The sequence below is a fragment of the Schistocerca americana genome, chromosome X (assembly GCF_021461395.2).
Source record: "Schistocerca americana isolate TAMUIC-IGC-003095 chromosome X, iqSchAmer2.1, whole genome shotgun sequence".
Lineage (NCBI taxonomy): Eukaryota > Metazoa > Arthropoda > Insecta > Orthoptera > Acrididae > Schistocerca > Schistocerca americana.
Window position 1 is genome coordinate 887,341,956 of NC_060130.1, and position 27,988 is coordinate 887,369,943.

The following is a 27,988-nucleotide window of genomic DNA, read 5'->3' on the forward strand; positions in this document are numbered from 1 at the left end:
GTCTCTATCGATCCGTTAAACACTACATGAGCCACAGTACGTTTGGCATCCCCGCTAGCAGACATCAAGACGGATACAGATGAGCTGGCATGGATATCGCAGTAGAATAGTTCAGAATGCTGTCATGTAGTCGGCACACGAAACATGACATCAGCAGAGCCACTGACTGAAGTGTTTACCTGTTGGTGACGATACACCTGGCCCAGCAGTTGTTCTAGTTTCAACTACCTCAGGACCAGTCCCTCACCTTGTACCGTGCTGTTTATGCATGCTAATGGCAGTCATTCACATTGGTCACATTCATATTTATCTCCATCTTGTCTCTATGCAGACAGTATTCAGTCTCTTTGCTCCCCCATCAACAGACTCGCACATAGAGTTTTGTTCTCTCTTCCAGAGTTGAGCTCCTGGTTTTGTTGCGGAACCACCATCAGCTCATATAGTTTACATTTGTTACAACAGTGATGACTTGTGGTGTTGTCACACCTGGTACAGAACAAAAAGTATGAAATGCCAATGCTGGAAGCATGTGCTGCATTTATCTCTGGGGAATCCGGTACTAATCCAGGCAGAAGCAGCACCATTCCACCATACTGGAACTGACCTCTTGTGAAGATTCCCAAAGTTGACAAATGGGAATCTATGGATAACAGTCTGCACTGACATTATGCTGAATGTCAAAGTTCTCGGAATTGCATAGTTCCTTGTATAAGATATCATTATGTGACAATCTCCAATTATGGAAAAGTTTCCCATTTGAAGCTAGTATAAAAGGTAATTTCACACTGCAACATCACTCACAGGGTGACAACTGCCTACCGTCCACAGACAAATGGCTTCACAGAACACTTTACTAAGACTTTGGCAGATTGGGATACAATATTACACATTGTGACATTCACATGTAATATAGCAAAGCAAGACACTACAGGCTTCACAATGTTTTTTTCTGTTCCACAATTGCAAGACCAAATCAACAATGGATACACTGTTTCCATTTTAACTAGACGATGCACAGGTTGACTGATTGATGCAAGGCAATTGGCTCACATTTGGACCCTGGGTGCCCAGGAGCAGGGCTGAGAGCACTATAGCACCAAGTACAGGTCAATGAGATACAGCCAGGGATACTTGGTGTGCATTTTTATGCCTGTGCAGAAAGTGGGACTATCAGAAATGTTGCTAAAGAGTTACTTTGGGCCACATCTTATCCTTCATTGCTTGTCGGATGTCACATATTCAAGGAAACTGAAGAAGCACTTGACAGGAAGGGCTACCTTTGACGCTCATCGCAATGAAGAGAATGTAACAGCACTACCACAATGTGATGATCCACCAGCACTGCCATACAGAGTACCGTTGACAGCATCTAGATGCACGGTGTTTTAGTCAACTCCAATGATAACTTCAAATGGCGGATCGCTATTTCTCCAGGAGAGGGAGGAATGCCACAACTGTGTGCATGCAGTGTGGCATAGAGGTTAGCATCACTGGCTGGTGTGTGGCAGGTTGCCAATTCAAACCTAACCACCAGCAATTATTCGTTATTTAGAATTTATCATTTGTTGAAGGTTCTTGAAATATCTTATATTTGTAATATTTGCATAGTCTAGAAGATTCTATGTTTGTACAAATGGCTGCACACACTGTTCAGGAGGTAAGTTCTATTCTTGCTGTACATTGGTGTTGGTGATAAATGTGCTTTCAGTAGTAACTGATGAACTTCACTGACAATGCCGCCTTTGGATTTGGATCTGATTTTACATGACAATAAGAACTTATAATTTTGAAGGTCATCATGATTTTCCATTTTTCAGATGGCTGTGTATGAGAAATTTTGTTTAATAAAACTCCTTGGTATTTAAAATGTAAAATTAGTAAAAAACAATTTATTAAAAATATGCCTCTAGTAGTAGGACACCTTCAGATAATGCATCATCTTGCTGATGATGACGACACTTTGAACAGCTGTGCTGACCCTAGTCGCAAAACTGCTTGTGGTGTAATTTTTTGCATTCTCTTCCAAATTTCTTGAATCAATTTTCTAATAATATGTTAAAACAATAGCAATTACAAATATATGATACATATGAACTGTCTTTTGTGTTGTCCCCGTTCTCTTTTATCAGAAAAAGTAGCTTCTTTCATTCCCTCTCTCTCAGCAACAGTCAACATTCATTTGATCTTCTTATCTACTTTGTCAGTTTCTGATGATGTATAAACATGATTTTTTTCACAACTTTTCCTGAAATGTTATAATACTGTTTATAATAATAATAAAACACATGAGAATTTTCACCTGTTCCGAATATTTTCTAGATTTGCCTTTTTTGTTCTGAAGCAAGTCTGATACCTGTAGTGATCTGAGATTTTATTTATTTTTGGGGTTTCAAAAATTGTTAAAAAATGGTATTGACTTGACTTCTAGTTGAGGCATGAAACTGCACTGTGTGTATCCTCACAGATGAATAAAGATCGGAGTTAAAGTTGCCCAACTGTTCTTAACTTTATATTTTAAAAGTGTTAACTGGAAACTTTCTGTATTAACATGTAATGAACTTAAGTGTCTTGAGTTGTAAACAGTTATTATAAATACTATGATCATTGTTCTGCATATGATTTGGGGGGATGGTTTTACTGTAAAATGAAAGAGACAAAGCTGTAAAAATATATTATATAATACAATACTGCAACGTGTACAAATATTATCAGTTACACCAGAAAAATACTGAACCGATACTGAACTTATGATTTGCATGATGTGTAAATCATAAACTTTAAAACATCCACTCTGGCAAGAATCCAACAAATTGCGTAACCATGTACACAAATAAATGTGGCAATGACAATCAGCTTCTAACCTTCCAATTTTAATGAAACTGGCATGAAACCTAGACAAATATCACTTATTTTTCTGTCATGTGGTGTCAGTCCACTTTCAGTGGCAAATACATGAAGTATTGAATTTTACTTCAAGTTAGTATGAGTGCTACGGCACGGTTGTGTTGACTCAAATTTTCATTTAAATACTCTCGCTGCATGTTTCAAATCCAGTATTCTCTTAATCTACCAGCAACTCTGAAATTATTTATAACGCCATTTTCTCTCATCAACAACTGCTGCACACTTCTTATATGACTCCTAGCAATCCCAATAATGGAAAATTTTACTTAAACCACTGTTTGTTTTACAGAAATTAACAGCAAACACACTTCAACACGCAGGCCGTCCTCACCAGAAAATGCTGGATCCATTCCATTAAACTGGCAGAAGTATCTACTTTTATAAAAATAAAATGCAATGGTCACACAATGAGAAGCACAAAACATTTTGCAGTAAACATCTTATAAAAAATATATTCACTTTACAGATGAGCATAAAAAAGTAGAAAATATTTTCACATAGCCATCAACGTCATGGTTTCTGTGTGCAATTCTGAAATGAGCATTACAGCTTTGATTTTAGCTGCCCCATTAATTTTTCCAATTTAAGAGCTTTCTGCATGTTTCCTGTGATCTTCAATTTCCCAGACATGAATGCAGCTGCTGGCTTTAATTTCCCTGAAACAACATTTTATTCATGTTAAACTCTTTCTGGAATACCATGACATGACTTTTTTTTTATCTCCACATGGAAAACAGTGTAATTACACAAAGATGAGAAACATATTCCAAGAAATATGATCATCGACAGTTGAAAAAACTTTCACTCATTCTTTTTCTAACACTAATTAATTTCAAACAATTTAAAACCAATGATAGTGTGAAAAATAAGTTAAAATACTTTCTTGTGTTCACTGCTCTTCACTGATCTAAGACAGATGATACACAGGAACTTAAACTCCCCCTGTTTCATTTTGTAATCATGGATGAAAATTACTTGAAAACACATTGAAACAGCTCCACCTGGTGCAGAGTTGCACAGAAGGTGCACAAGGGAATACCTGGAATGGAACCTGGATCAATGTCATCACATTCTCTTCACCAAAAAGGGCAGGATTTGTTTGACGTGCGACTGTCCTTTAAGTGTGGGGCTGCTACCCAGTCGTTAGACAAAAAATTTTAAATATTTAACAAAAGTAATGAGAAGCAGCAAAGAAGCTACCATGGAGCATTGAATTAACAGCCATGAGTAGGTAGCTGCCATTACAGTGACATGTAGATCACAATATTGAACATGCCAGGGGATTGCGCAGAGGTTACAGCTGAGCTCAGCGGCAAGCGGTGCCATGCAGCCATAATCTTGTAGCAAGAGGTGGGGTGTCACCACACTAGGGTTATGGAAGTGAATAGCACACTTCATACACTGGAATCACATTGTTAGAAAAGTGTTGTGTTACACTACATGAAGTCAAAGCAAAAAAGACACTCCACACACACACACACACACACACACACACACACACACACACACACACAACTTGATCAATAACACATAGCTGACAACACCCTCATACCATCCACTCACTCATATCGGTGTCAGATATGACTCTCCCAAGCTTCCAACATGACTTGTGTGCTGAGGGGCCGTCTCCCGAGTGGGACACAATTGCAGCACAACACAGAGTGCTGTTGACATCAATGGCTATGGCCTACAGAGGCTGCTGGCGTCAGCAGTGTAAGGCACCAGCTCAGCAGCATCAGGCAGAAGCCCCTGCCCACTCATCAGCCCCAACCAGAGTCAACGAGGAGAGGCATGCCTACCTCACTATGCCATGTATGAAACCGTTTACAGTGTTTGCCCTCGGCTCCATGGCATGTCACCACCCGACCGCTTCACAAGAGTGTGGAGTTGGCCAGGCCCTAGCTGCCAGATTCTCGGCATTATGATGAGCTTCAAGAATTGTGTGTGCAGACTAATTCATGGAAATACGTTGAGTGGAGGTCCCATCTGTCTGGTCCTGGGTAGTGAAGTACACAAATCCAGCACTATGCTTTCTCACTATCACTGCCATCACCAAACAAGCCTCTCTCCACAATGATTCTGTATGTACCAAAAACTACTTTCTCTCCACATGAATATGTAATGAAATCATTCCACAAATAGAAGTGGGACTGATCTGTGAAGGGCACATTCCTCCTCTTGTTCACTGTCCAGTCTCAGTGTTGCTGACTCCATGACGAACAGCTTCCTCTGTGAAATGCTGTGCATGGAAAACATAGTGCAGAAACTTATGAAGAAACTTTACCTCCTGAGATAACTGCATTTCCTGAAGACAATTGTCTTGCAGACTCCTTATGCAAATCTCACAAGCCCAGTTTCAGGTGTAATCTGTGATTTACAATTGTTGCACACTTTTTTCTTTTCATTTCAGTTTCTTCCAGATTAATGCTTAGCTTTCAGACACTACTTTTTTGGTCACACATTTGCACTGACATCCAACAAATATATCCAAAATGACAACAAATGAATGTAACATTAACAAAGATTTGTCACCCTTTGAGAAATGATGTAGATGTCAATGTAATTGGCAAAGATCACACAAGAGAAGAATGAAGACCTTTAACAGTTGAATGTTTTTCCTTAAACTGTTCCTTTAATGTGAAATTCTTTAACTTTCTATTTGTGAAATTTAAGCAAGTTTTGGTAGCCCTCCGATACAAATTAAGATATCTTCAGCAAGAATTGACAAATAAATTATTTTAAAATATGTATGTAACTGACCTGAAAACATATTGTAAAAATCGGCTGCATCCATTGATAAAATCGCATCAGGATTTGAAGCTGGCTTGCCTTTTCCTGCCGCCCCATTTCCATTCTTCAAGTCTATATGCCAAACACCTTCCTCAGCACCTATATATATTAAAAAAAATAGACAGAAACTGCAGAAGTTACCTTTTTTTTATACATAAAATGTCAATCAAAAGTTACAGAGAGGAATACGGCTGTAGCTTTACAGTGCCATAAGACATACTGTGCTAATGAGCTAAAGGCTGATATGAGTGTAGATTACCAAATTTTAACTTTGTATAATGCTGAGTAGAAAAGTCTCAATATGTAATTTAGACTCAATGGACCTAAAATCAATAATCACAAAAGATCTTTTTCAATTAAATTTTAAATCATGCAGGGACAAAAAATAATGTATACAGTTCACAGACAATTCAGAATATGATGAATTTGAGGTTAATCATTGATGCAGATATGATCAGTAAATGCGTGCATGTAGAAAAGAAATAAATCAGGATGGACAGTCTACAAAATGACCGTCTATGTTGTTTTGGGACATGATAAAGAAAATTGTACATTCTAAAAGTCACTAGTGACACAGCAAAGACAGGATGTTCTACTGTGGCAAGTAGTCCGAAAATTTCCTATTCAGCGTGACATTTTATAGTACATGTTAAATGAATTACTTTTTTCAAATGGCAACTCTTTCATGAGTAACATTCAGAATCTCTTTCTAATAGTATGGGTTTTGAATATGTAACAGAGTGCAAGCAGTGTAAGAGCTGCTGAAGCTGATCATTCCCATGATTAGGAAATATAATTTTGAACAACATATTTTATACAAGTCACAGCTGAAGTAGTTTCAGGTAGCAGAGTACATACACTGAGCTAGCTTATTTGGCTGACATGTGTAAGTAGACACTGGTAAATGTTGCTGGTAGGGCACAGGCATGTTAAAAACCACACCAGGCACCTTATCCTGCTTCCCAATAGGGCACTGTTAAGCAAGTGATGGAGGTATTCTTACGTGGGAGCATGTTTACATGGGAGTAAACATACATAATCTCTCACATATTTAGTGGTAATACAGACAAGTGACATAAAATGGGATTAACATATAAAATCGGTATCAGAGAAAGTGAATGGATGTCTTAGATTTGTTGGGTTGAAGGTAAATGTAGTGCATCTGTAATGGAAATCAGACACAAAACACTAAGTGTGTCCAATTTTATATTATTTTTCTAGCATTTAGATTCCTTATCAAGTAGACATGATATCAAACATTGCCTAAATTCAGATACACACTGCTAATAACTGTAGAAAGTCTGACTAGCCCATATGAAAATTAAACGTTAGGGGCAAACAAATGGAAATCTTTGGAAGACAGGTGAATTAGTTCATGCAAAAAGCTGTTGGGTAGTAAATTATTTGAGAAAGATTAAACAACAGTTATGCTATCACCATCATGTATTTCATGTGAGGATCAAGAGAGATTAGAGCACATGCACAGTAAATACACACAGACATTTTCCCCTCTCTAACGACATAAATCCAACAAGACAAAAAATTAATGTCGGTATGACATAACCTCTGCTGTGCACAGTACAGTGACTTGTTGAGAATACATGTAGATGACTGACTGGTGAATGATATAGGAACGGACTACTGATTGATCATATGATGTGCACCTTCAGCAAGGCAAAGAACCCTTCTATTGCTTCTGATCTGTGTCATAATGGTTTGAGAAAAACAATGTAGGTGATAGCTATCCTCAATCCTATTGAGTAAATCTGGGATGCCACTGAGCAAGATGTATGAACTATCTGTGAGTTGAGGGCAGCAGCAAAGTGATCATTGATCACAATTCTTTCCCAATGCTTTCAATTTTTTGTGGAATCCACCACATTAACTAATTACTTATCTCTACGTCAATTGCTCTTGCTCATGCACATGCTCCCCCCCCCCCCCCCCCTCACGTTCTACTTATACTGTTCGACAATGACAATGAGATACAGGAACAAGCAAGATTAGGATTTCATATTTTGTCAACAATGAGGTTAAGAGAGACAGAGCACGAGCTTGGATCGGGAAAGGGAAGGGAAGGAAAGGAAAGGAAAGGAAAGGAAACTGCCTGTGTTCTCTCAGAGGAAGGTGCATTAAATGACTTACGGGAAATAGAGGAAATCTATATCTTTATGGCTGTACGGGAATTTGAACCAATGTCCTCCTGAATACAAGTCCTGTGCCTTATCACTGTGCCACCTTGCTTGATAACAGTGAGGTCAAGGAATTTTTATAATATTGTCTCTGATGGAATCTCACACACACTGCACAAGATTCCCAAAACATGAAGTGTCAGTCAAATGAGATAAAACTCAACATCAAGGGCACATAGTACCAGTTTGATTATCACTGACATATGGAGAAGATTAGCACTTTCTTGTTGGTGTTGACATCATGAAATACTTGTAGTAGTGAAGGGAAGTGCCTTTAACCAAAAACTAAAATCTGAAATAATGATGATGATAAGGACAATGATACTACTATGAAAATATTAATCTCAGCTATAAAATCCAATGTTGTACCATCTCACAAGAATTTGCAAATTGCATTATGAAACCACCACACAGGTGCAGTAAGGATAATATCCTTCATTGACAACTAGTTTTGATCTCTCCGACATCATCTGACAGAATAATTATAAGTACAGAATTCAGTGTGTGTGTGTGTGTGTGTGTGTGTGTGTGTGTGTGTGTGTGTGTGTGTGTGCGCGCGCGCGCGCACATTTCCTGAATATAATATGTGACTGGCATCAGCAAACATTGATGAATCATATAAAATTTTTTGTGGTATCGTATTGACAGCAGAGTCGCTATACTTAATGCCCGTGGATTTCATGTATCAGTAATTCCTGTACCAATGATTTATGTCAGTCATAATCTGATAGCTTGATCCAAACTAAGTGTCTATAAATTGTATAATACATACAGCAGCTTTTTGGTGGCTTCATGGTGACTTTTTCAAACACCACACAAATGTAGTGAGCAAACACACCATGGTCCCTGACTGCTGTACTATAAAAAGGCTCACATTTAAGTTTATGAAATCTATATGTGAAATATATGCTGACTATACATAGCTACCATGTGTCATATGTGCCCAAGTGCCTGACAGGTACTGCATACAAAATATCCCCTAAAAGTACATGGCAAAGATCTTTGTGATAGGTCTTTTGGTGAGAAAACTGTTTCCCCAACATTCTTCCACTATGTGACCACTACCTTTTCTCATCCTCAGATATACATGGACAGTCCATCATGCATTTCTACAAATAGTCTCACCTTGGTATTTGACAAATGTATCTCAAATACATGATTTGCTTTAAAGGGTACAAATTGAATTACAACGCAACTGTCTCCCTAGGTATGACTATAACACGTTTACTTGCAGCAGCATAACACAATGCAGCTGTACATTTACTTTCTGCAAGCTCTTCAGAGTTTTGTCATTGTTCACTCATATTCTTCAACACACTACGAGTGTGCATCTGTTACTACTGTTGCCTGGTCTGTAATTGATGGGCAATCCCATTTGTGTGTGTGTGTGTAGAAAGAGCTACAAACATGTGTAGTCAAGAAAACTTGACGTTGCTATCACACACTATCTGGCCAAAAGAATCTGGACACCTATTGGTGGGCATTAACATGGGATGTGTCCACCCTTCGCCTTTATGATGGCTTGAACTCTGCTGGGGACACTTTGAATGATGTGTCTAAGTCTGTGGAGGAATGGCTGCCCATTCTTACTCTAAAGCCGAAACCAGATAAGGTGGTGATGTTAGACACTTGGATTAGTGGTGAAATCTATGTTCTAACTCATCTCAAAGGTTCAGGTCAGGACTCTGGGAGGCCAGCCCATTTCAGGAATGTCATTGTCCACAAACCACTGCCTCACAAATTGTGCTTTATGAAAGGGTGGCATTGTCTTGCTGATTTACTCACTCATTGTCTCTAAACTGTTCTTCTGATGTATGCAGCAGACAACACTGCAAAATGTATTCATATCTTTCTGCATCTAGTATTTTCTTAAATGCAATAAGGGGATCTCATCCTAACCACAAAAGACACCCCCACACTAACACCATCACCTCTGTACTTCACAGCTGGCACTACACATTATGACAGGTGACATTCTCCGACATTCAGCCACACCCAGATCCTTCCATCAGATTGCCACACAGGGTATAGCATGATTCATCACTGCAAATAATGCATTTCCAGTTATCCACTGCCCATAGGCATCACTCTTTACACCTGCCTCCAGCATCACTTAAACATTGACTACAGAATTTCTTGGCTTATGAGGAGCTTTTTGACCACAGAACCCCATACTTTTTTTTTTTTTACAACCAACTTCCACAATGCTCGATGGTCCCTGTCCACCAGTACACGAGGTTCGCCTAGTTTCAGTTTACCTGTGGTGGTTCCTTTGCATTTCCACTTCACAATCACATTGACAGTTGATTTGGGCAGCATTAAAAGGGTTGAAATGTCACTGATGGATTTGTTACTCAAGTGACATTCAACAATTAGTCCACATTCAAAGTCACTAATCTCTCCTGACCGAACCATTCTGCTGTTACTGCTTCTCTACAGATCTACTGACAACATAATACTTCCTGCCTCCTTTTATACTGGCGGGTCTGCCTCTTGTGGCATCTAGTGATCAATTCCACAGTATGTGTTACATACGGGTGTGCAGTTACTTTTGATCTCTCCGCGCAAACCTCACCTTTTCTTCCTTGTAATATGGGAAGGGATTATATGATCTGATCTCTGTAGCACAAATCAACAACAAACTGGCCTTGCAATATTCTGTTCAGTGGTAATGTGGGAGTCTCTAATGTGTTTGGGGAGAAATGCACGAAGAGTCCAAATCAAGCTGTATTAACAGTACAAAATGGGAAAAGCACTATAAGTCAGTTCCCTTGTTTACATTTTGGAGGTGGAAATGCTATTAAAGATAAAGTGAGAGTTTTGAAATGTTTGTACAGCTCAAGAGATGAATAAGAATGTACTTGGTAAATGATTAAAATAATGGCATTCTGGAAATAATGCCAGACGAGGCATATAAAGCAATATGCTGCTGAGAGATGATGGTTCAATTGAAATTAATAAAGCTGGATGGAAATTATTACAAAAGAAACTTGCAAAATTATTCACAGAACATTTGAAAAAGATGACAATTTCAAAAAACTGAGCAATGCTGTAAATTTTTTGCTTCACAATAAAGGAGACAGACATGACATAAAAGAACTATGGATCTATCCACCTCTCAGTAATGTACAGAACATTCAGTAAAGACATTACCACGACTATAGAAAAAACTGGATTTCAAACATAGAAACAGGTTGACTTCAGAAGGTTATAAAATGGAGTAATGAGTTTTAATTACCAATTTGCCTTAATGTAAAGTTTAAAGAAAGCCATTTCATCAAAATCCATACTAACTGGCCTTTAGAAACTATGCCTTGCTTTAACATACTGTGGCATTCAAAGATTTGTGTAGGTAACTAGCTGTAGCTGTATACATGTAAATTTATTCTTGACTGGTTTCGGTTATTTCAACCACAACCAATTGAAAGAAAAATTATGACATCTGTTGGATCAAAAATGCATATTGCTCATAGAGATACGTTAATATACCAATTGTATTATACACTGAGGTGACAAAATTCATGGGGATAGCAATATGCACATATACAGATGGTGATAGTATCACATACACTTGGTATAAAAAGGGCAGTGCATTGGCAGGGCTGTCATTTGTATCAGGTGATCCATGTAAAAAGGTTTCCAATGTGATCATGGCTGCATGTTGAGAATTAACAGGTTCTGAATGTGGAATGGTAGTTGGAGCTAGATGCAAGGGGCATCCCATTTCGGAAATTGTTTGGGAGTTCAATATTCCAGCATCAACAGTGTAAAGGGTGTGCCGAGAATACCAAATTTCAGCCATTACCTATCACCACAGATAACACAGTGCCCTATGCCTTCTAATGACCAAGAGCAGCGGCATTTACATAGAGCTGTCAGTGCTAACAAACAAGCAAGACTGCACGAAATAATGACACAAATCAATGTGGGACATATGACTAACACATCCATTAGGACAGTGTGGCAAAATTTGGTGTTTATGGGCTATGGCAGCAGATGACTAATGCAAGTGCCTTTGCTAACAGCACGACACAATCTGCAGTGCCTCTCCTGGGCTCATAACCATATCTGCTGGAGCCTAGATGACTGGAAAACTGTGGTCTGGTCAGTTGAGTCCCCATTTCAGTTGGTAAGAGCTGATGCTACGGTTCAAGTGTGGTGCAGACCCCACAAAGCCATGGACCCAAATTATCAACAAGGCACTGTGTAAGCTGATGGTGGCTCGTTATGGTGTGGGCTGTGTTTACACGTAAAGTACTGGGTACTCTGTTCCAACTGAACTGATGATTGACTAGAAATGGTTATGTTCGGCTACTTGGAGACCATTTGCAGCCATTCGTGGACTTCATGTTTCCAAACAACGATGTCATGTCAGTGGGCCACAACTCTTCATGATTGGTTTGAAGAACATTCTGGACAATTCAAGTGAATGATCTGACCACCCAGATCGCCCAACATGAATCCCATCAAACAATTATGGGACATAATCATGAGATCAGTTTGTGCACAACATCCTGCACTGGCAACACTTTCACAATTACGGTTGGCTAGAGAGGCAGCAGGGCTCAATATTTCTGCAGGGGACATCCATGTCACATCAAGCTGCTTGACTACAATGGGCAAAAGGAGGTCTGACAGGATATTAGGAGTTCCCAGTACTTTTGTCACCTCAGGGCAGTTTTGCTTCCAGTGGATGATGGTTGAAATAACCAAAATCAGTCAGGAATAAATTTAAATATATACAGTTGATGGAAAAAATGCTTTTCTATAAATATTTTAATATTGTAAAGAATGTTTATGACAATGTTACATCTTGCACTACAATTTATAAGGATAGTGGAACATTCACAATTGAAATATCAGTCAGGCAAATTTCCATAGCACCAGAACTATTTTCAGCAGTCCTAGATAAAGTCATTTGATCCATAACCTGGGAAAAGGAGGAAGGAATAAAATTTACTGGAACATACCAGAATGACATTTGTTTTGCTAATGAGCTTTTTCTGTTTGGCTCTAGTGCAAATAAATTCAATAAGAATTGAACTTTATAGTCAAAGTTTGAAAATAGGCCTGAAAATCAATTACAAGACGAAAATAATGTCTAATAATCAAACCAAAAACAAAACTGAACAAACTAATGGCAAACTAGGGCAATTGAAGACAATGACTGGCTGGACGGCAAAAGAAATTAACAGAACAGTATTAATTATTTAAATAAAACTGAATTTTTAACATAGCACAATTTTAGACCAGACTAAGAAGTATAAAATAATTTCTCCTAGTCCTCTACTGCAACTACAAAGAGGAGGCTCATCATGGAGTTAAAAAAAAAAAACGGATCAACCTAGCATCACCAACACAAAGATGGCAAGGACAGTAGATTCCCACCGGGAGAGGCAGAGGGAAGAACACCACAGTGGTGGAAGTCTCCTTGATTGCACAAACTTTATTAGACAGGAGGTAGCCTCCAGGAGTCAGTGCACAACTGAGCAAAAAGGGATTTGGCATAAAGCTGCAAATCTCAGCAAACACCCCCACACATTACAGGCAAGAGATGGTGTCTTGTGCCGGTGGAAGACATGAAGGTATACCCCATGTGATTGGTGAATTTAGAGTCATTGGTACAAAAAACAGTGGCCTCCTCAAACTCTCATAAGAGTGATGGAACAAACAATGGAAAACCATTGAAGCAAGGGAGGTTTTTGGACCTCAGAAGAGATCCATCTGAATCCAGGTCTGAGGAACTAACCAAGGACGGGTGGTCAGAAAAGAAAGCAGGGAAGAGGACAAGGTGGGGAGATGGAAACTGGCAGAGAGAAGCAGAGGGGTGAGCAGGGGAAGGGCTGGTAGTGATGGCATAGGAAACCAGCAGTTGGGACCACTGAACTGAAAGGGAGGGATCACAGCATCAACCAGAAGACTATCAACAGGGCTAGTGCGAAAGGCACCAGTGACTAGAGAGATACCACAATGATGAATCGCGTCCAAGATGAGCAGCATGGAAGGGGTAGCTGATATATAAACTTAACAAACATAATCCAGACAAGACAGAACTAATGCCTGATAAACGTAGAGAAGGGTCAAGTGATCCGCACCCCAAGAAGTGAGCGCAAGGAAGTAGAGGACACTGAGTTTATGAAAGCAGCCAACATTCAGAAGGCGAATATGTGCAACCAAGTAAGCTTGTTGTCAAAAAAGAAGACCCAGAAACAGAAGTCGGGGACCGCAGTCAGGTACTGGGCATCAGGTAGAGATCTGGATCAGGATGGACCATAGTACAACAACAGAAACATGCTACCCTCAACTTATGGAGAGAGAACTGAAAACCGTGTGAGAATGTCCTCGAGGAAGTGCGCTGGATGGCACCCCGTAGCTGTCACTCCGCAGGGACCACCGGGTGAGAACAAGCTAAAATACAGAAATCATCCACACACAAAGCAGGGGTGACCAATGGTCTAGTGGAAGCCACAAATCAATTAACAGTGATGAGAAAAAGAAGGAAACTTATTACAGAGCCCTGTGGAATGCCATTCTCCTGAGTCTGGAGAGCTGAGAATGGTTCCAACCCAAACTGGCAATAAAAATCAGGAGGGGGAGCCCCAAATACCCCACTCATGGAATGCAAGTAGAATGTGATGGTACCAAGCTGTGTCGTTGGCCTTAAGATCAAAGAAAACTGCGACAAGATGGTGACACTGAGAAAATGTCTGCCGAATTGCGGTTTCCTATCGAAACAGATAACTGATTGGTGACTGCACCTCCCAGAAGCTGCAGTGGTAAGGAGATAAAAAAATCTGGAGATAAAAAAATCTGGAGATTCGAGGACCCAACTGAGCCAACAAGCCATCATCTATTCAAGTAACTTGCAGGGGACATTGGTCAGACCTACTGGCTGGTACCTATCAAGGAACAACGGATCTTTGCTGGGCTTAAGACCAGGAACCACAATACTCTCTCTCCATTGAGCCAAATATGATTAAATATGTGGAGGGGATATTGTCATTGTGGAGGACTGAAGTGTTGAAGCAATTGGCTATGGATGGAATCAGGCCCATGGGCCGAATGGTGAATGGAAGAGAGGTCCTGAAGGAGTTCCCATTCAGTAAAAGGTTCAATATAGGATTCCACCTGACAAGGGGTAAAATATAAGTGGGGAGCTTCAGCCTCTGTTTCCGGAGGAGAAAGGTGGCTGGATAGGAGGCTGACACTAATGCTGTTGCAAAATGGGTCACGAGGTGTTCCTTGAGAAGTGATGGATTCTTCCAAAGGCCATCTTGAAGTGCAAAGCTCAGAAAAGAAGACTACCACTGACAACCTTTGAGGGTGCGGAAACATAAAAAAAGAGTCAGTTTTATACTGTTTAATCTAAGGTCAAGACAACTTACCTTTCACTTCAAATTGGAAAACTGCATTCGTTTTAGAAACTAGTTCTGGCCCCATACTGTGACGAATTGCATTAAAAATTTTTTCTATTTGGCCGCCTTTCTGTGTTGAAACAGATAATTTATGTCCACCTTCTTCTGGGTTGTAGTCCAAGAAAAAGTCCGGCATTAAATTATCATTATTTGCTGGAAAAAAAAAGACACGTTACAAACAACACAAATGAAAGGAACACATTTTACTACTTTTATTAATTCTGTTGGGTCTCCCAAACTTATATACATCTCCAACATAAAACTGAACATAAATACTGCTCTCAAGCATTCAAGAATTGTTGCATCTCCATTTATTTCAGAACTGATTCTCAGAAGGTACCATGCAGTAACCACTTAAGCCTGTGTCAGAAGAGGCTCAAAGCCTATAAAAGTTCACACACCATATCACTGAACATTAGTTCACCATACAAGACAGTATGGATGCTGTTTTTTGATGATATGCCATGCCTCTTTTACATACAGGATGCAGTGAACCATCATTAAAAAGAAGTCTATTTTTTGCAAGTCAATATACTTGAGTCACAGTCAAAACTTGTTGGGCAATACAGGACAGCACCATCAAATTGGGCACATATGCATTAATTGAGTGAAGTAATTTACAATATTAATTCTAACATAGAGGCATATAACTAACAGCATGTAACAGCAGAACTATAATCAGGCCTCAGCAACAGCCTGTCAGCTGGTCACTACTACCTATACTGAAACCTCAGTAGAACAGATTGGCTGCCTACATCACCTTCCTCTCCGCCCACCACCAGCAGGGAGCCACTCGTGCACACCTTCCCATTATACCGCAATATATTAATGAGTTTTACAGCCCGTGAAACATTGTATGATAATATTAACTACTATAATAGCAGTAAACAAGTACATACTAGTGATGTACTGAGAGAGAGAGAGAGAGAGAGAGAGAGAGAGAGAGAGAGTGTGTGTGTGTGTGTGTGTGTGTGTGTGTGTGTGTGTGTGTGTGTGTGTGTGTGTACAAAGCTACTGAATTTTGCAAGCTTTCGCTGATATATTAACAGACTGTGTGTCATACCACAACTCAATTTGACCCTTTACTTTTGCAGGCAATCCTCTTAATGAGCTACCCATGCACGACTTGTGATATTCTTCATAGCTTCATTTCTGCCAGTAATTAATCTTATTTTCCAAAATTCCCAGAAGCACTCATACAAAGTGTGTTGGATTAAAACCCACTGAGGAAAGGAGATTGTTGAGAAAATCCTATAGCCTTCTAGGATGAATTTTTCACTCAGCAACATACTGTACTCCGTTTAGAAACTTTAACAGATATTTCTCTGCAGTATCCTTATTTCAAGGAGTGCTAGTGCTGTACGGGATGCCAGAAAGCCTTTGCGACATTTAAGAAATATGAGACAGCCAATGACAGAGTTGGAGCTTTGAAAGCATGTTGTGAATTAAGCCCGGGTAGCTTAGTCAGTAAGACCACCACCCATAAAAGGCTTGTGTGGTGGTTTGGATCCTTTTATTTAGGATTGTTCAGTCAGAGTTTGAATTCACAGATATGTTCAACAAACTATAGCGAGGAATGCTAAAATGAAGACATTGACCACTGTTGCTAGGAACTACTCATAATTTCCAGATGTTACCTTCTCAGAAGAGCCAAACAAGATATCACTACGTACTACATAGAAATTGCATGACCATGATGTTGAAAGCAGAGAAATTCTACTCATACATAAGTAAACAGATAGTTCTTTCTGCATATCATTAACAAGTGATAACGATGTACCATTCATTACAATTCATAAACTGGCTAGCCAAGTAAAAATGCACATTCAGAGAATACAAGCTTCATTTGTAGAAGAAAAGGGGAAAGAATTCGCTGTAGCAGTATAGAGTTGGGGGGGAGTGAAGGAACCAAATGAAGTGGTGCACTGGTTTGCACATTGGAGTTTTATTCTGAAAGAGTGAGATTTAAATCTCTGTTCAGCTAACCAGTTCTAGGTTTTATATGGTATATCTAAATCGTGTAAGGAAAATGCCATGATGATTCCTTTGAAAAGGCACAACTAATTTCCTTCCCCATTCTTGTTAAGCCAAACATGTGTTCCTTCTCCAATGACTTTGCTGGCAACATAATATTAAACTCTAATCTTCTGTCATCTCAGGAGTCAAAGAAAAATCTCAATTCTAATATTAGTGCAACACTTTTACAGTAGTAGTAACTTCCTTTCTATTATATTTCTAGTATCAGATGTCCAACATTTAACATAAATATCTCTGTTGAAAAGAATGTAATCAACACTTGCAACATACAAATGCACACCTTCACATAAATACCATAACATGTAATAAGGAAAATTAGGAAAACTGTAAATGTTTTAACACTATTAAAAAGATTTTAAAATTAAGTTGTTGAAACTGATGTGTTTCACTTACCTGGATCAACAGCATATTGTTTAAAATCTTGAATGCCACATTCTCTTAAAATGTCTTCATCAATTATAAAGTTCCCTGTAAAGGTTTTTGGGTCTTTTGTCATTATTGCATAAGCAGCATCTGCAACAATTTCTGGTTTCCGTGAGTAGCTTCCTGATTCTGGGCCACTTAGCATCTCAATAGCAGCAGTATGAATTGCTGGAACAAAGTTATTCGGCAATTTGTAAAGCACTTTAAAACTCATGAACAGTTTTATGTTTATGTTTGCTTGTAAAATTTCTCAAAATAATCAGAAACTTAAATCTGTAGCAGAAATGTTGAGTCATCAACACACACACCTGGACCCCTATATTGTGCAGGCCTGACACACAATTGTCATCATGGCTTAGATAAAGAATGATTTTCGAACAACACAATAAAAAAAATGAGATTTAGTGGACTGAGTCAAACACAGAGCATTCGGAATAAGACTTCAGGTTAGTGTAGTCAGCAATGGAAATTCCCTACAAATTGATACTATGTGCTGGAACAGTGCTCAAATCAATATCTTCAGTTTCATGCACATTATTCTTACCAACTGGACATCAAAGTACATATGTAATCCTGACTCAGTACCAGAGATGCTGTCAGATTGACTGTTGCTCAACTAGCTTAATTGCTCGCAAAAAGCAGGAAATCTGTGTTTGGGGTCTGGTATTACAAATTTCCAATTGTCACAGCATGTTCATTAATTATTTTATTTACAGATTGAAAACATTTGACATCTAAGACACTGATTAAGCAGAATGTGTTGATCATTTGTTATGCCACAGCTTCGACAGTTTATTTCGAAAATGATGAGAAATTTGATTTTTGGTTAATTTGTTGCAACAGCTGAGAATTGATTGTAATCCTGAAAATGAATTTTAATTTAGTGAAACTATTTCATATTTTCTCTAAATTTGCAATTCGTTAGGTCTGATTCCACTGTTGCACACAGGGTGAAAAGATGGAAGTACCTTAGAGCTGGTAAGCTAGGACACGAGGTCCTGGCGTTGAAGCCACTGGACATTTAGAACAACAATTTATTAACAAACCAAGTTACAAACAATTTGTCACTAAGCAACAGTTACTTTAGAAACTTTCCCCTAAGTTAACTTTACGAGGCCTACCCCACTGCAGCAATTACTTTTGTTAAAATTAACATATAATGTATAAACTTATGGGCACTAGCCCGCAAACTATTTTTTTTAACAACAAACTATTTTTTTTTAACACCAGCTAAGAACTATGGAGACTACCCCACTGCAGCAATTACTCTGTTACGCAACATATGCTGAACATTAAACACTTTAAAATATTAAGACTTTCCTCAATATGCAATTTACAGGCACTAGCCCACAACAGCAATTACTCTTTCTTGAAAAGAATGTATTGAAATTTCAATGATTTTACAATCAGCAGTTCATTAGAGCAGTTGCCTTCGAAGAACGAACTGGTATATACACCTCATGCAAACTGTCCGACCATTAACAGTGTATGACAAGGAGCAAAATTCAACTCCATTTACAAATGTTACAGCCTGGGGCAGTTACTATCAAAGTAGTAACAGTTTTACACAGTATTTCTCAAATGAGTTAACCACTACTAACAGATAGTAGCACATATTTGCTAACTAGACACACACATTCAGATGCATTTATAGGCACTAACACCCTGCTAGCTGTTCCAATGAACTTTTTTGCCATTAACACACTGTGTCATCTATTCTTCAACTTGCAACAAAAGTTGAAATACAGTCAGGTATACTAACACACTGTGGCAGTTACTCTCAAAGCAGATACAGCCTTATACTGGTTATTCCAATGAAATTTTCAGCCACTAACACTCTTTAACATCTATTCTTTAACTTGCTTCAAAATGCTCAACTATATTTACATGTGCTAACATACTGTGGCAGTTACTCACGAACCGATACAGTTTTGTACCGACTGTTCGAATAAAATTTTTGACACTTAACACTATGACAGTTGCGAAACCAAAACCAAGGAGACAAACCAATGAAGAACCATTGGAAACCTCTGAACCCTGTCACTGGCTTTCAACTGGACAGTGAAGGATACTTAACTTAGTGTATCCCTGCTGTTCTTAGCTCATAGCAGGTTGTACCAGGGTCCTGCCACACTAACTAAATTGCACTTCTCAATTACAACAGCCACTGTCGCTTCCTCTCTGTCACTTCACACACCAGGCCCCAATTGACAGTATGTTGCATTTCAAATCTGTGAGTCGCACAAGCAACTGCTTCCACTGCCTGTCACCAAGCAACTACTGCTCGCACCACTCACAGATGTTATCACCACGGTCTGTTTCCTAGCCACCACCAGCAAATCTCTGTGGCGCGCATCAATACTAGGGACATATCAACAGACATGCGAAGTTCTTTTATTTTTTACTCACTTTCATCTTCTTTGTGTGAAGAGTAACTGATGTAATAATTCACAGATTTCATGAAAATACTTCAAGAAAACACTGGACGAAGAGAACCACTGAGATTTTGTACAGTTAAGGAATATCATTTGTTACTGGTAAGGAAAATATATGGCACACAGTTAGTGAAATGCAAATTGTTGGTACCTGTTAAAAATATGTTTCTGCTTGCCATTGTGGAAGTTTACAAGAAGGTACAAGAAGGGGGGAGAGGAGGGGGGAGAGGAGGGGGGGGACTTCACAATAATGAGGATTCATGTTAGATAACAAAGAAATACACCTGCAAAACAGAATTTTTTCCTGATGTAAATGATTAAGTAAAGATACTAGAATCTTGAAACATCATACCCAATTAAAATTGTGTTCTCGGCTGGAAACTAACCCAAAACTTTTTCTTTCACTGGCAAGATGTCAAATGTTTTTAAGCCGTAAGTAAAATAATTAATGAATATACCGAGACAATTGAAATTTTATGATATTGGACCTCGAATGTGGATTTCCTGCTTTTTGTGAGCAATTATGCCATTTGAGCACTTGGCAGTCTGGCAGCATATCTGGTATTGAGTCAAGATTTGACATGTTGGCACTCAGTTGGTAAGAGAGCACTGCACATGAAACTGTCGCAATCATTAGGCTACCTAACCACACTACCAGGCCTGACTCAACCTGCTGTTGCCACTGATGGTTCCACTAATGGTTCCCAATACCGCCGCCGCCGCCACCACCACTACTACTGCAGGTTATCCCATGGCTACATCCCACTGGAGGAATGGACTGTGTGGCTTATTGTGAACTACCCTATCACTAATTCGAACCGAATTAAATGTTCGGAAATGAAGTGAATGGTTCCATGGGAGTGAAATCAATGAAGACAGAATGACATGAAGTGTATCGATGCAAATTGTTAGATATGCTGAACCTGCACTATAATTAACAAGTGACAACTGAGAAAATTAGTACTGTCAGTGACAATGAAAGTTTGAGTCAGGCTTTGAGGCATGGTTAGACAGTTCAATGGTTAATGCAACTAACTGCTCATAATAACCAGAAAATATGGGTTTGAATACTGGTCAGGCACAAATTTTCTATTGCCCCTACATATTGCAAGTTCAACACATCTGAAAGGCTTGTTCCGATATCATTCCACGACACTTCATATCCATTCATTTCATGCCATCAATTCATCCACTTCATTTCACAATAATTAATATTCTAAATGACGGTTCATGGCTGTATTTATGTAGCTTTAGAATACGACACTAGATTTTCATACTCTACTTCTACTTCTACATCTACATAAATACTCCACAATTCATTGTACAGCATGTGGGGCAGTGGGTATCCTGTACCACTACTAGCCATTTTCTTTCTGTTCCATTCGCAAATAAAGCGAGGGAAAAACTAGTCTGTGCAAGTCTCTGTATGAGTCCTAATTTCACGTATCTTATCTTCATGGTCATTACACACACCACTTCAAATGCCAGTTCTCTGAATTTTCTCAATAGTGTTCCTCGAAAAGAATGTTGCCTTCCTTCAAGGGATTCCCATTTGAGTTCCTGAAGCACCACTGTAACACTTGGGTGGTGTTCGAACCTACCAGTAACAAATCTAGCAGCCTGCCCATGAACTGCTTCAATATCTTCCTTTAATCAGACCTGTTACAGATCCAAGACACTCAAGCAGTACTCAAGAATAGGTCACACTAGCATCCTATATGCAGTCTCCTGCACAGGTGAACCACACTTTCCTAGAATTCTCCCAATAAACTGAAGTCAACCATTAGCCTTCCCTACTGCAATCCTCAAATGCTCATTCCATTTCATATTGCTTTGCAGCCGTACACCCAAATATGTAAATGACAAGACTGTGTCAAGCAGGGCACTACTAATGCTGTATCTGAATTTTATGGGTTTGTTTTTCCTATTCATCCACATTAACTTACAATTTTTTTCAACATTTAGACCTAGCTGCCATTCATTTTACCAGCTAGAAATTTTGTCTAAGTCACCTTGTATCATCTTACAGCCACTCAACTTCGACACCTTACCATACACCACAGCATCATCAGCAAACGACCGCAAATTTCCGCCAAATCATTTATATATATACAGAATAATAGCAGTCCTATCACACTTTCCTGGGGCACTCCTGACGACTGCATATAAGACACTGGTGTGACCTATTCTTGAGTACTGCCCGAGTGTTTGGGATCAGTTAGAGGTTGGATTAAAGGAAGAAACTGAAGCAATTCAGAGGCATGCTGCTAAATTTGTTACCGAAAGGTTCGAACAACATGTAAGTGTTACGGAGATGCTTCGGGAACTCAAATGGGAATCCATGGAGGGGGAGGCAATGTTCTTCTCAAGAAACCCTATTGAGAAAATTTACAGAACCGGCATTGGAAGCTGACTGCCAAATGATTCCACCAACATATATTGCGTTTAAGGATCATGAAGATAAGATACGAGAAATTAGGGTTCATATGGAGGAATATAGACAGTCACTTTTCCCTCGCTCTATTTGCGAGTGGAACAAGAGAGGAAATGACAGCTGAGGTACAGGATGCCCTCCATCAAGCACCGTACAGTGGCTTGCGGAGTATCTATGTAGAGGTAGATGCAGATGCAGGTGCCCTCGTCTTTGTTGAACACTCGCCATCAAGGACACCATGCTGGATCCTATTGCTTAAAAAGTCTTCGAGAGACTCGCATACCTGTGGAGCTATTCCATATACTCGTACTTTGTTTAACAGCCTGCAATGGGGCACATTGTTAAACACTTTTTGGAAATCTAGAAATATGGAATCTGCCTGTTGCCCCTCATCCATATTTCACAGTCTATCACATGAGAAAAGGGCAAGCTGAGTTTTGCATGAGCAAAGCTTTCTAAAACCATGCTGATTCGCGAAATAAGATTCCCTGTCTCAAGAAAGTTTATTATATTTGAACTGAATGCACTCAAGAATTCTGCAGCAAACCAATGTTTAGGGATACTGGTCTGTAAATTTTTAGGTCCGTTCTTTTGCCTTTCTTGCATAGAGGAGTCACCTGTATTTTTTCCAGTCGCTTGGGACTTTGCACTGGGCAAGAGTCACAATAAATGCAAGCTATGTATGGGGCCAATGCTGTAGAGTACTCTTTGAAAAACTGAACTGGGATTCCATCTACACCTGCTGACTTATTTGTTATCAACTCTTTCAGTTGTTGTTCTACACCAGGGATGTCCATTACTGTGTCGTCCATACAGGAGTCTGTTCCAGGGTCAAATGATGGTATGTTTGTACGTTAACTGTACCTGCTCTGATTACCACCAGTGCATTGAAAAATTTATTTCTTTTTGGGTGAAACTGTCATGATAAAAAGTGTCATTTAAGAATTCTGAATGTATTAGTATCAGTTTATTCATATTTACAAATGATGTTTAGTGTTAAGTTTATGAAGTAAGATATAGCTGCTAGTCTACATTAGGCTCTATTTCCAGAGAGTTAATCAGACACTATATTATGCATCTTCTATTTGTTATTTCCAATGAACACATGAACACTTTCTCACAAATAACTTAGGATAAAAGACTTATAAGGAAACATAATAGAAACGAAGTGCAACTTGTTTAGTGTTTGGGAAGCACAAACAATAATTGCTCTGGCTAGTGTAATATTATTTTGCCTTTTAATTTTATTTACAAGTTATGTAGTGGTGTGAATAAAATCTGTGTCAGCTTCAACACAGCTATAACTAAAGGACTTAATACACAGCAACCTTCATTTTTAATCATTTGTATTCGCTGTATAATGACTCGCAAATTTCCATTCACTGTCTTTAAGTGTAAGTTCAAGTTTTCATAGGCTAGGAAAGGACAGTTGTGAGGGTAGCTCAGTTGGTAAAGCACTTGCCTGCAAAAGGTAAAGGTCCTGGATCCGAGTCCCAGTCCAGCACATGTTTTTAATCTGCCAAAAAGTTTCTTATAAAACGCTTGCAATGTACTGTAGGTAAGCCATAATTTATCCATTGTAAATCTTTATGTACAAAAATTCAGGCTGCATAGTTTGTGTTCACATAACTTGAAAGTAATCGGTCAATTGACTTAATTTTGACCAATATTACATTCCAATACCTGTATTTTATATTCCTGCTGGAGTACCATATGGTATATAAAGGGGAAAAGTTGTTAGCAAAAATCTCACAGTCGTTTGTTCAAAGGCTTAAATGTCAAAGTTCTTCACCAAATGCTTTGAAATTTTGTCCATTTTTTTATATACCTGTTTCTAAATGTATATAATATATAAATAAATATGTAATATATAAAAGGAAATTTCAGTCATTCTGATTGCAATTAAATTCTTTTTTAACACCTGTCCAGAAGATTATACTGTGATTTTTTCACATTGCAAGCAAGGTTTCAGCATATTCAAACAAGCTATGATTGTGGGAAATAATACTTTCAACATACACCAAAATTCCTGACTAACAACAGCCTCTTACTCTGTCCCATATCACCCATCTATTCCTGGCCACCACCAATCGTGAGCTTTCTTACGGACATTTACATATTCTTATGCACTTACATGACATTTCAGTTCATTTTTTTATGCAGTATCAATACTGCAGGGAGAACAACTTTCAGTCAGTCTTAATGTTCTCTAGAAACCTGAAGTGAGTATTTCAGTTTCCCAGCTGGCCACTTCGAAATTCAGAAATAAGAAATCACAAACAACATTTCCTTACCTGTTTTTGGCCACAGTGCGTTCACCGCTATTCCATCTTCCTTAAATTCATCTGCCATCCCCAATACACACATTGACATCCCATATTTGGCCATAGTATATGCAACATGGTTTTTGAACCAATGAGGAGACATGTTCAATGGTGGACTAATATTTATTATATGAGGATTTTTGCTATTCTTCAAGTATGGCAAGCACACTTTTGATCTGAAATAAAAGTGACATATGTATCTATATATGTATACATATGCATGTTATATTTTTTGAATGAGTTTTATAATAGAATCCAGTGTACCACATTATGTGTAACAATGAAATTAGTAAAAATATTCTTATTCCACAAATATCTCATTCTCCTTGAATCATCTCCTTGATCATTCATGGAATATACTAAACAGAAGTAAATATATTCCCTAAACAAATGACTTGTCTCATAAGTTACTGGTAGTTCTGGTTTAATATTGTCCAAATGTCAAGTTACAAGTCCCAAATATTGTTTACATGACTTTCTGCTACTTAAGGGCTCATCTATACTGTGAGTTGTTACTTATAGTCTTTATTTTGCTTACATGCTTTGCTTACAAACTGGAGATGTTTGTCACATAAGATGTATTAAATGATTAAATTTTCATTCCATTCATAAGTGGTGTCCATTATCTACATCAGTACGAGGTGTGACCCCCACGGGCACAAATACATTCTTGTATTCATTGTGGTTTGGTAAAAAAATATCAGTTCATGAAGAGTGCTGGCTGAGGAAGATATGAAAGTATATATATCTTCCATCATCACATCCCAGACATTCCTCATGGTGTTTATGGTGTGAACTGCAATGTGGGGTCTTTCATTATTCTGCAAAAATATGCTATTTGGTACCATGGTCATAAAGGGTTTGACAACAAAGTTTAACACTGCACTTTGATTCCAGGAATTGGAGAGGTACAGGTCTCAAGAATCACTGGCTGTTTCCTGTAACCTTTCCATAAATTATCTATGAATATGTTGACACTGGACTGAAAGCTACAAACAGAAACAAGATTGATAACTTGAATACACAGTATTACCGTTCCACAATAATATTTAATAGTTAATTATGAACCAGCTTTTAGCTTCCAAGGCCATCGTCAGATAAGACTCATTACTGAAAACCACAGTGTGTCATTTAATTTCCCAGTTAACTTTGGTTCTACACAATGCAAGTATGTGTAGTCTGTGACATGGTGTCAGTGGTAATTGACATATGGTATCACAACATCTCAACCCAGTTTCCAGAACATGTTCCTGATAGTGGTTCCACACTGCCTGTAACCTCAGTTACAATACTGGCACTATGTAGTTGGTGTGCACTATGTACCCATGCAAACTCATGTTGCAGAATATAAGGTCTTCACTTTATACTAAATTCTCAGAACTGTGCAAGACCTTTACTTGCAAAATCTTTGCATTTACTGTTTATGTATGGATATGTATATCAATCATATCAAGATATGTATGTTGTCAGTTGCCTGTAGTTATCATTATTAAATGGTTATCTGCTAATGGATTGTCACTGAACCGACTTAAAACACAACACAGCCAATTTTTTTTACTGCTCAAGACCTCACCACACTGTTAGAAATAATGCACGAGACAAAATCAATAAATGAGACAGAATATTCTAAATTCTTGGGTTTTTATATTTACTGAATTAGAATTCAAATGTTGCAAATCATGTTAAATGTCTCAGCACTGCAAATTTTTCCCTACGGGTAATAGCAGTCTTTGAAGATGACAATTCAAAAAGATAACTTACCTCTCCTATTTTCATTCACTAATTTGTTTTGGCATCATATTCTGGGGAAACTCTTCAACGATGATGAAAGTTTTGCACAAAAACATTTTGAAAATTTGTGGTAGGATCTTATGGGACCAAACTGCTGAGGTCATCAGTCCCTAAGCTTACACACTGCTTAATCTAACTTTAACTTACGCTAAGGACAACACACACCCATGCCCGAGGAAGGACTCTAATCTCCGATGGGGGAGGGGGGGAGGGGGGGGGGCGCATGGACTGTGAGAAGGTGCCTCAGACCGAACGCCTACCCCGCGCACCACACACAAAAACATTAATAAGGACAATATGTAGTGGGTCCTCACTACATCATCTGCATAATGTTAGATCTATTTTTTTATACTTCAACCTTAAAATACTTACACCAAAAATGTGCCTCTGGTATTTATCTGATGCATAAGGTCATATCTCTTCATTTCTGTATTAAGGGTCCCAGTAAGTGAAATTGCACTTGCATTATTTATCACTATGTCAATGCCTCCAAATTTTTTAACAGCTGCTTCTACAGCTGAAATTACTTGCTTCTCATCACGAACATCAACAATGCATGGCAGACATTTCCCTCCTGCAGCCTCAACTGAAAATAATACGGCACATCACTACACATTTTTTCACTGTGCACAATACACTTATCCACATCAACAGGCAGAATAAATGTTGCATAGAAAAGAGGAAATGTGTTTCCCTGCAAACATATCATTATTCAGTGTATTTTAGAGCTACACAAGAAAGTCAGGATTAGGAACTGCGTTATTGCATAATAGAGTATGTATGACACATTTATGTATTTATTATTTATACATTTGCTACTTACCTAAAAGACAAAAAAATGTCTGTCATAAAGCTCATATTATTTTAATAATACTGCTAGAATACATCACTGAATACTGAACTCTATTCTTTACACAGAACTCTGTTCACAGTAGCATTCATTTTTTCATATATTAAATACAGGTATAGTAGTACTCATTAAATGTGCTCCATCTCTGAATGAGATGGTCTGCATTATAACCACCTATGGCTGACTTTAGCCATCATCAATGGATTTCATTCTCCCCCCAACCATAAACTTCTTTGGATGGGGGAATAGCTGGAAGTCAGAGGGGTACAAAACTTAAGTACAATGGATGTTCAAACAATTCATACCTCACATCCAGAGCCACAACAAAGTCATCCTGCATCCCTACCATCATTCAGCACAGAGAAAGACACGATTTTCATTGCTTTGGTACGT

At 38.6% G+C, this 27,988-nt stretch overlaps 1 protein-coding gene across 2 annotated transcripts in view; it reads right to left on the reverse strand.

The window, feature by feature from the left end:
• Positions 1 to 2,658: 2,658 nt before the first annotated feature.
• Positions 2,659 to 27,988, reverse strand: part of LOC124555787 (hydroxysteroid dehydrogenase-like protein 2) — a 50,990-nt gene continuing 25,660 nt past the window's right edge. For both annotated transcript variants that reach the window (XM_047129847.1, XM_047129848.1), the window contains exons 3-8: positions 27,118 to 27,331; positions 24,925 to 25,130; positions 17,732 to 17,929; positions 15,272 to 15,454; positions 5,665 to 5,793; positions 2,659 to 3,560 (exon numbers count right to left, since the gene is read on the reverse strand). In XM_047129847.1, the coding sequence (XP_046985803.1) occupies positions 3,448 to 3,560; positions 5,665 to 5,793; positions 15,272 to 15,454; positions 17,732 to 17,929; positions 24,925 to 25,130; positions 27,118 to 27,331 (1,043 nt within the window). In that variant the 3' untranslated portion in view covers positions 2,659 to 3,447. The remainder of the gene's footprint in view (positions 3,561 to 5,664; positions 5,794 to 15,271; positions 15,455 to 17,731; positions 17,930 to 24,924; positions 25,131 to 27,117; positions 27,332 to 27,988) is intronic.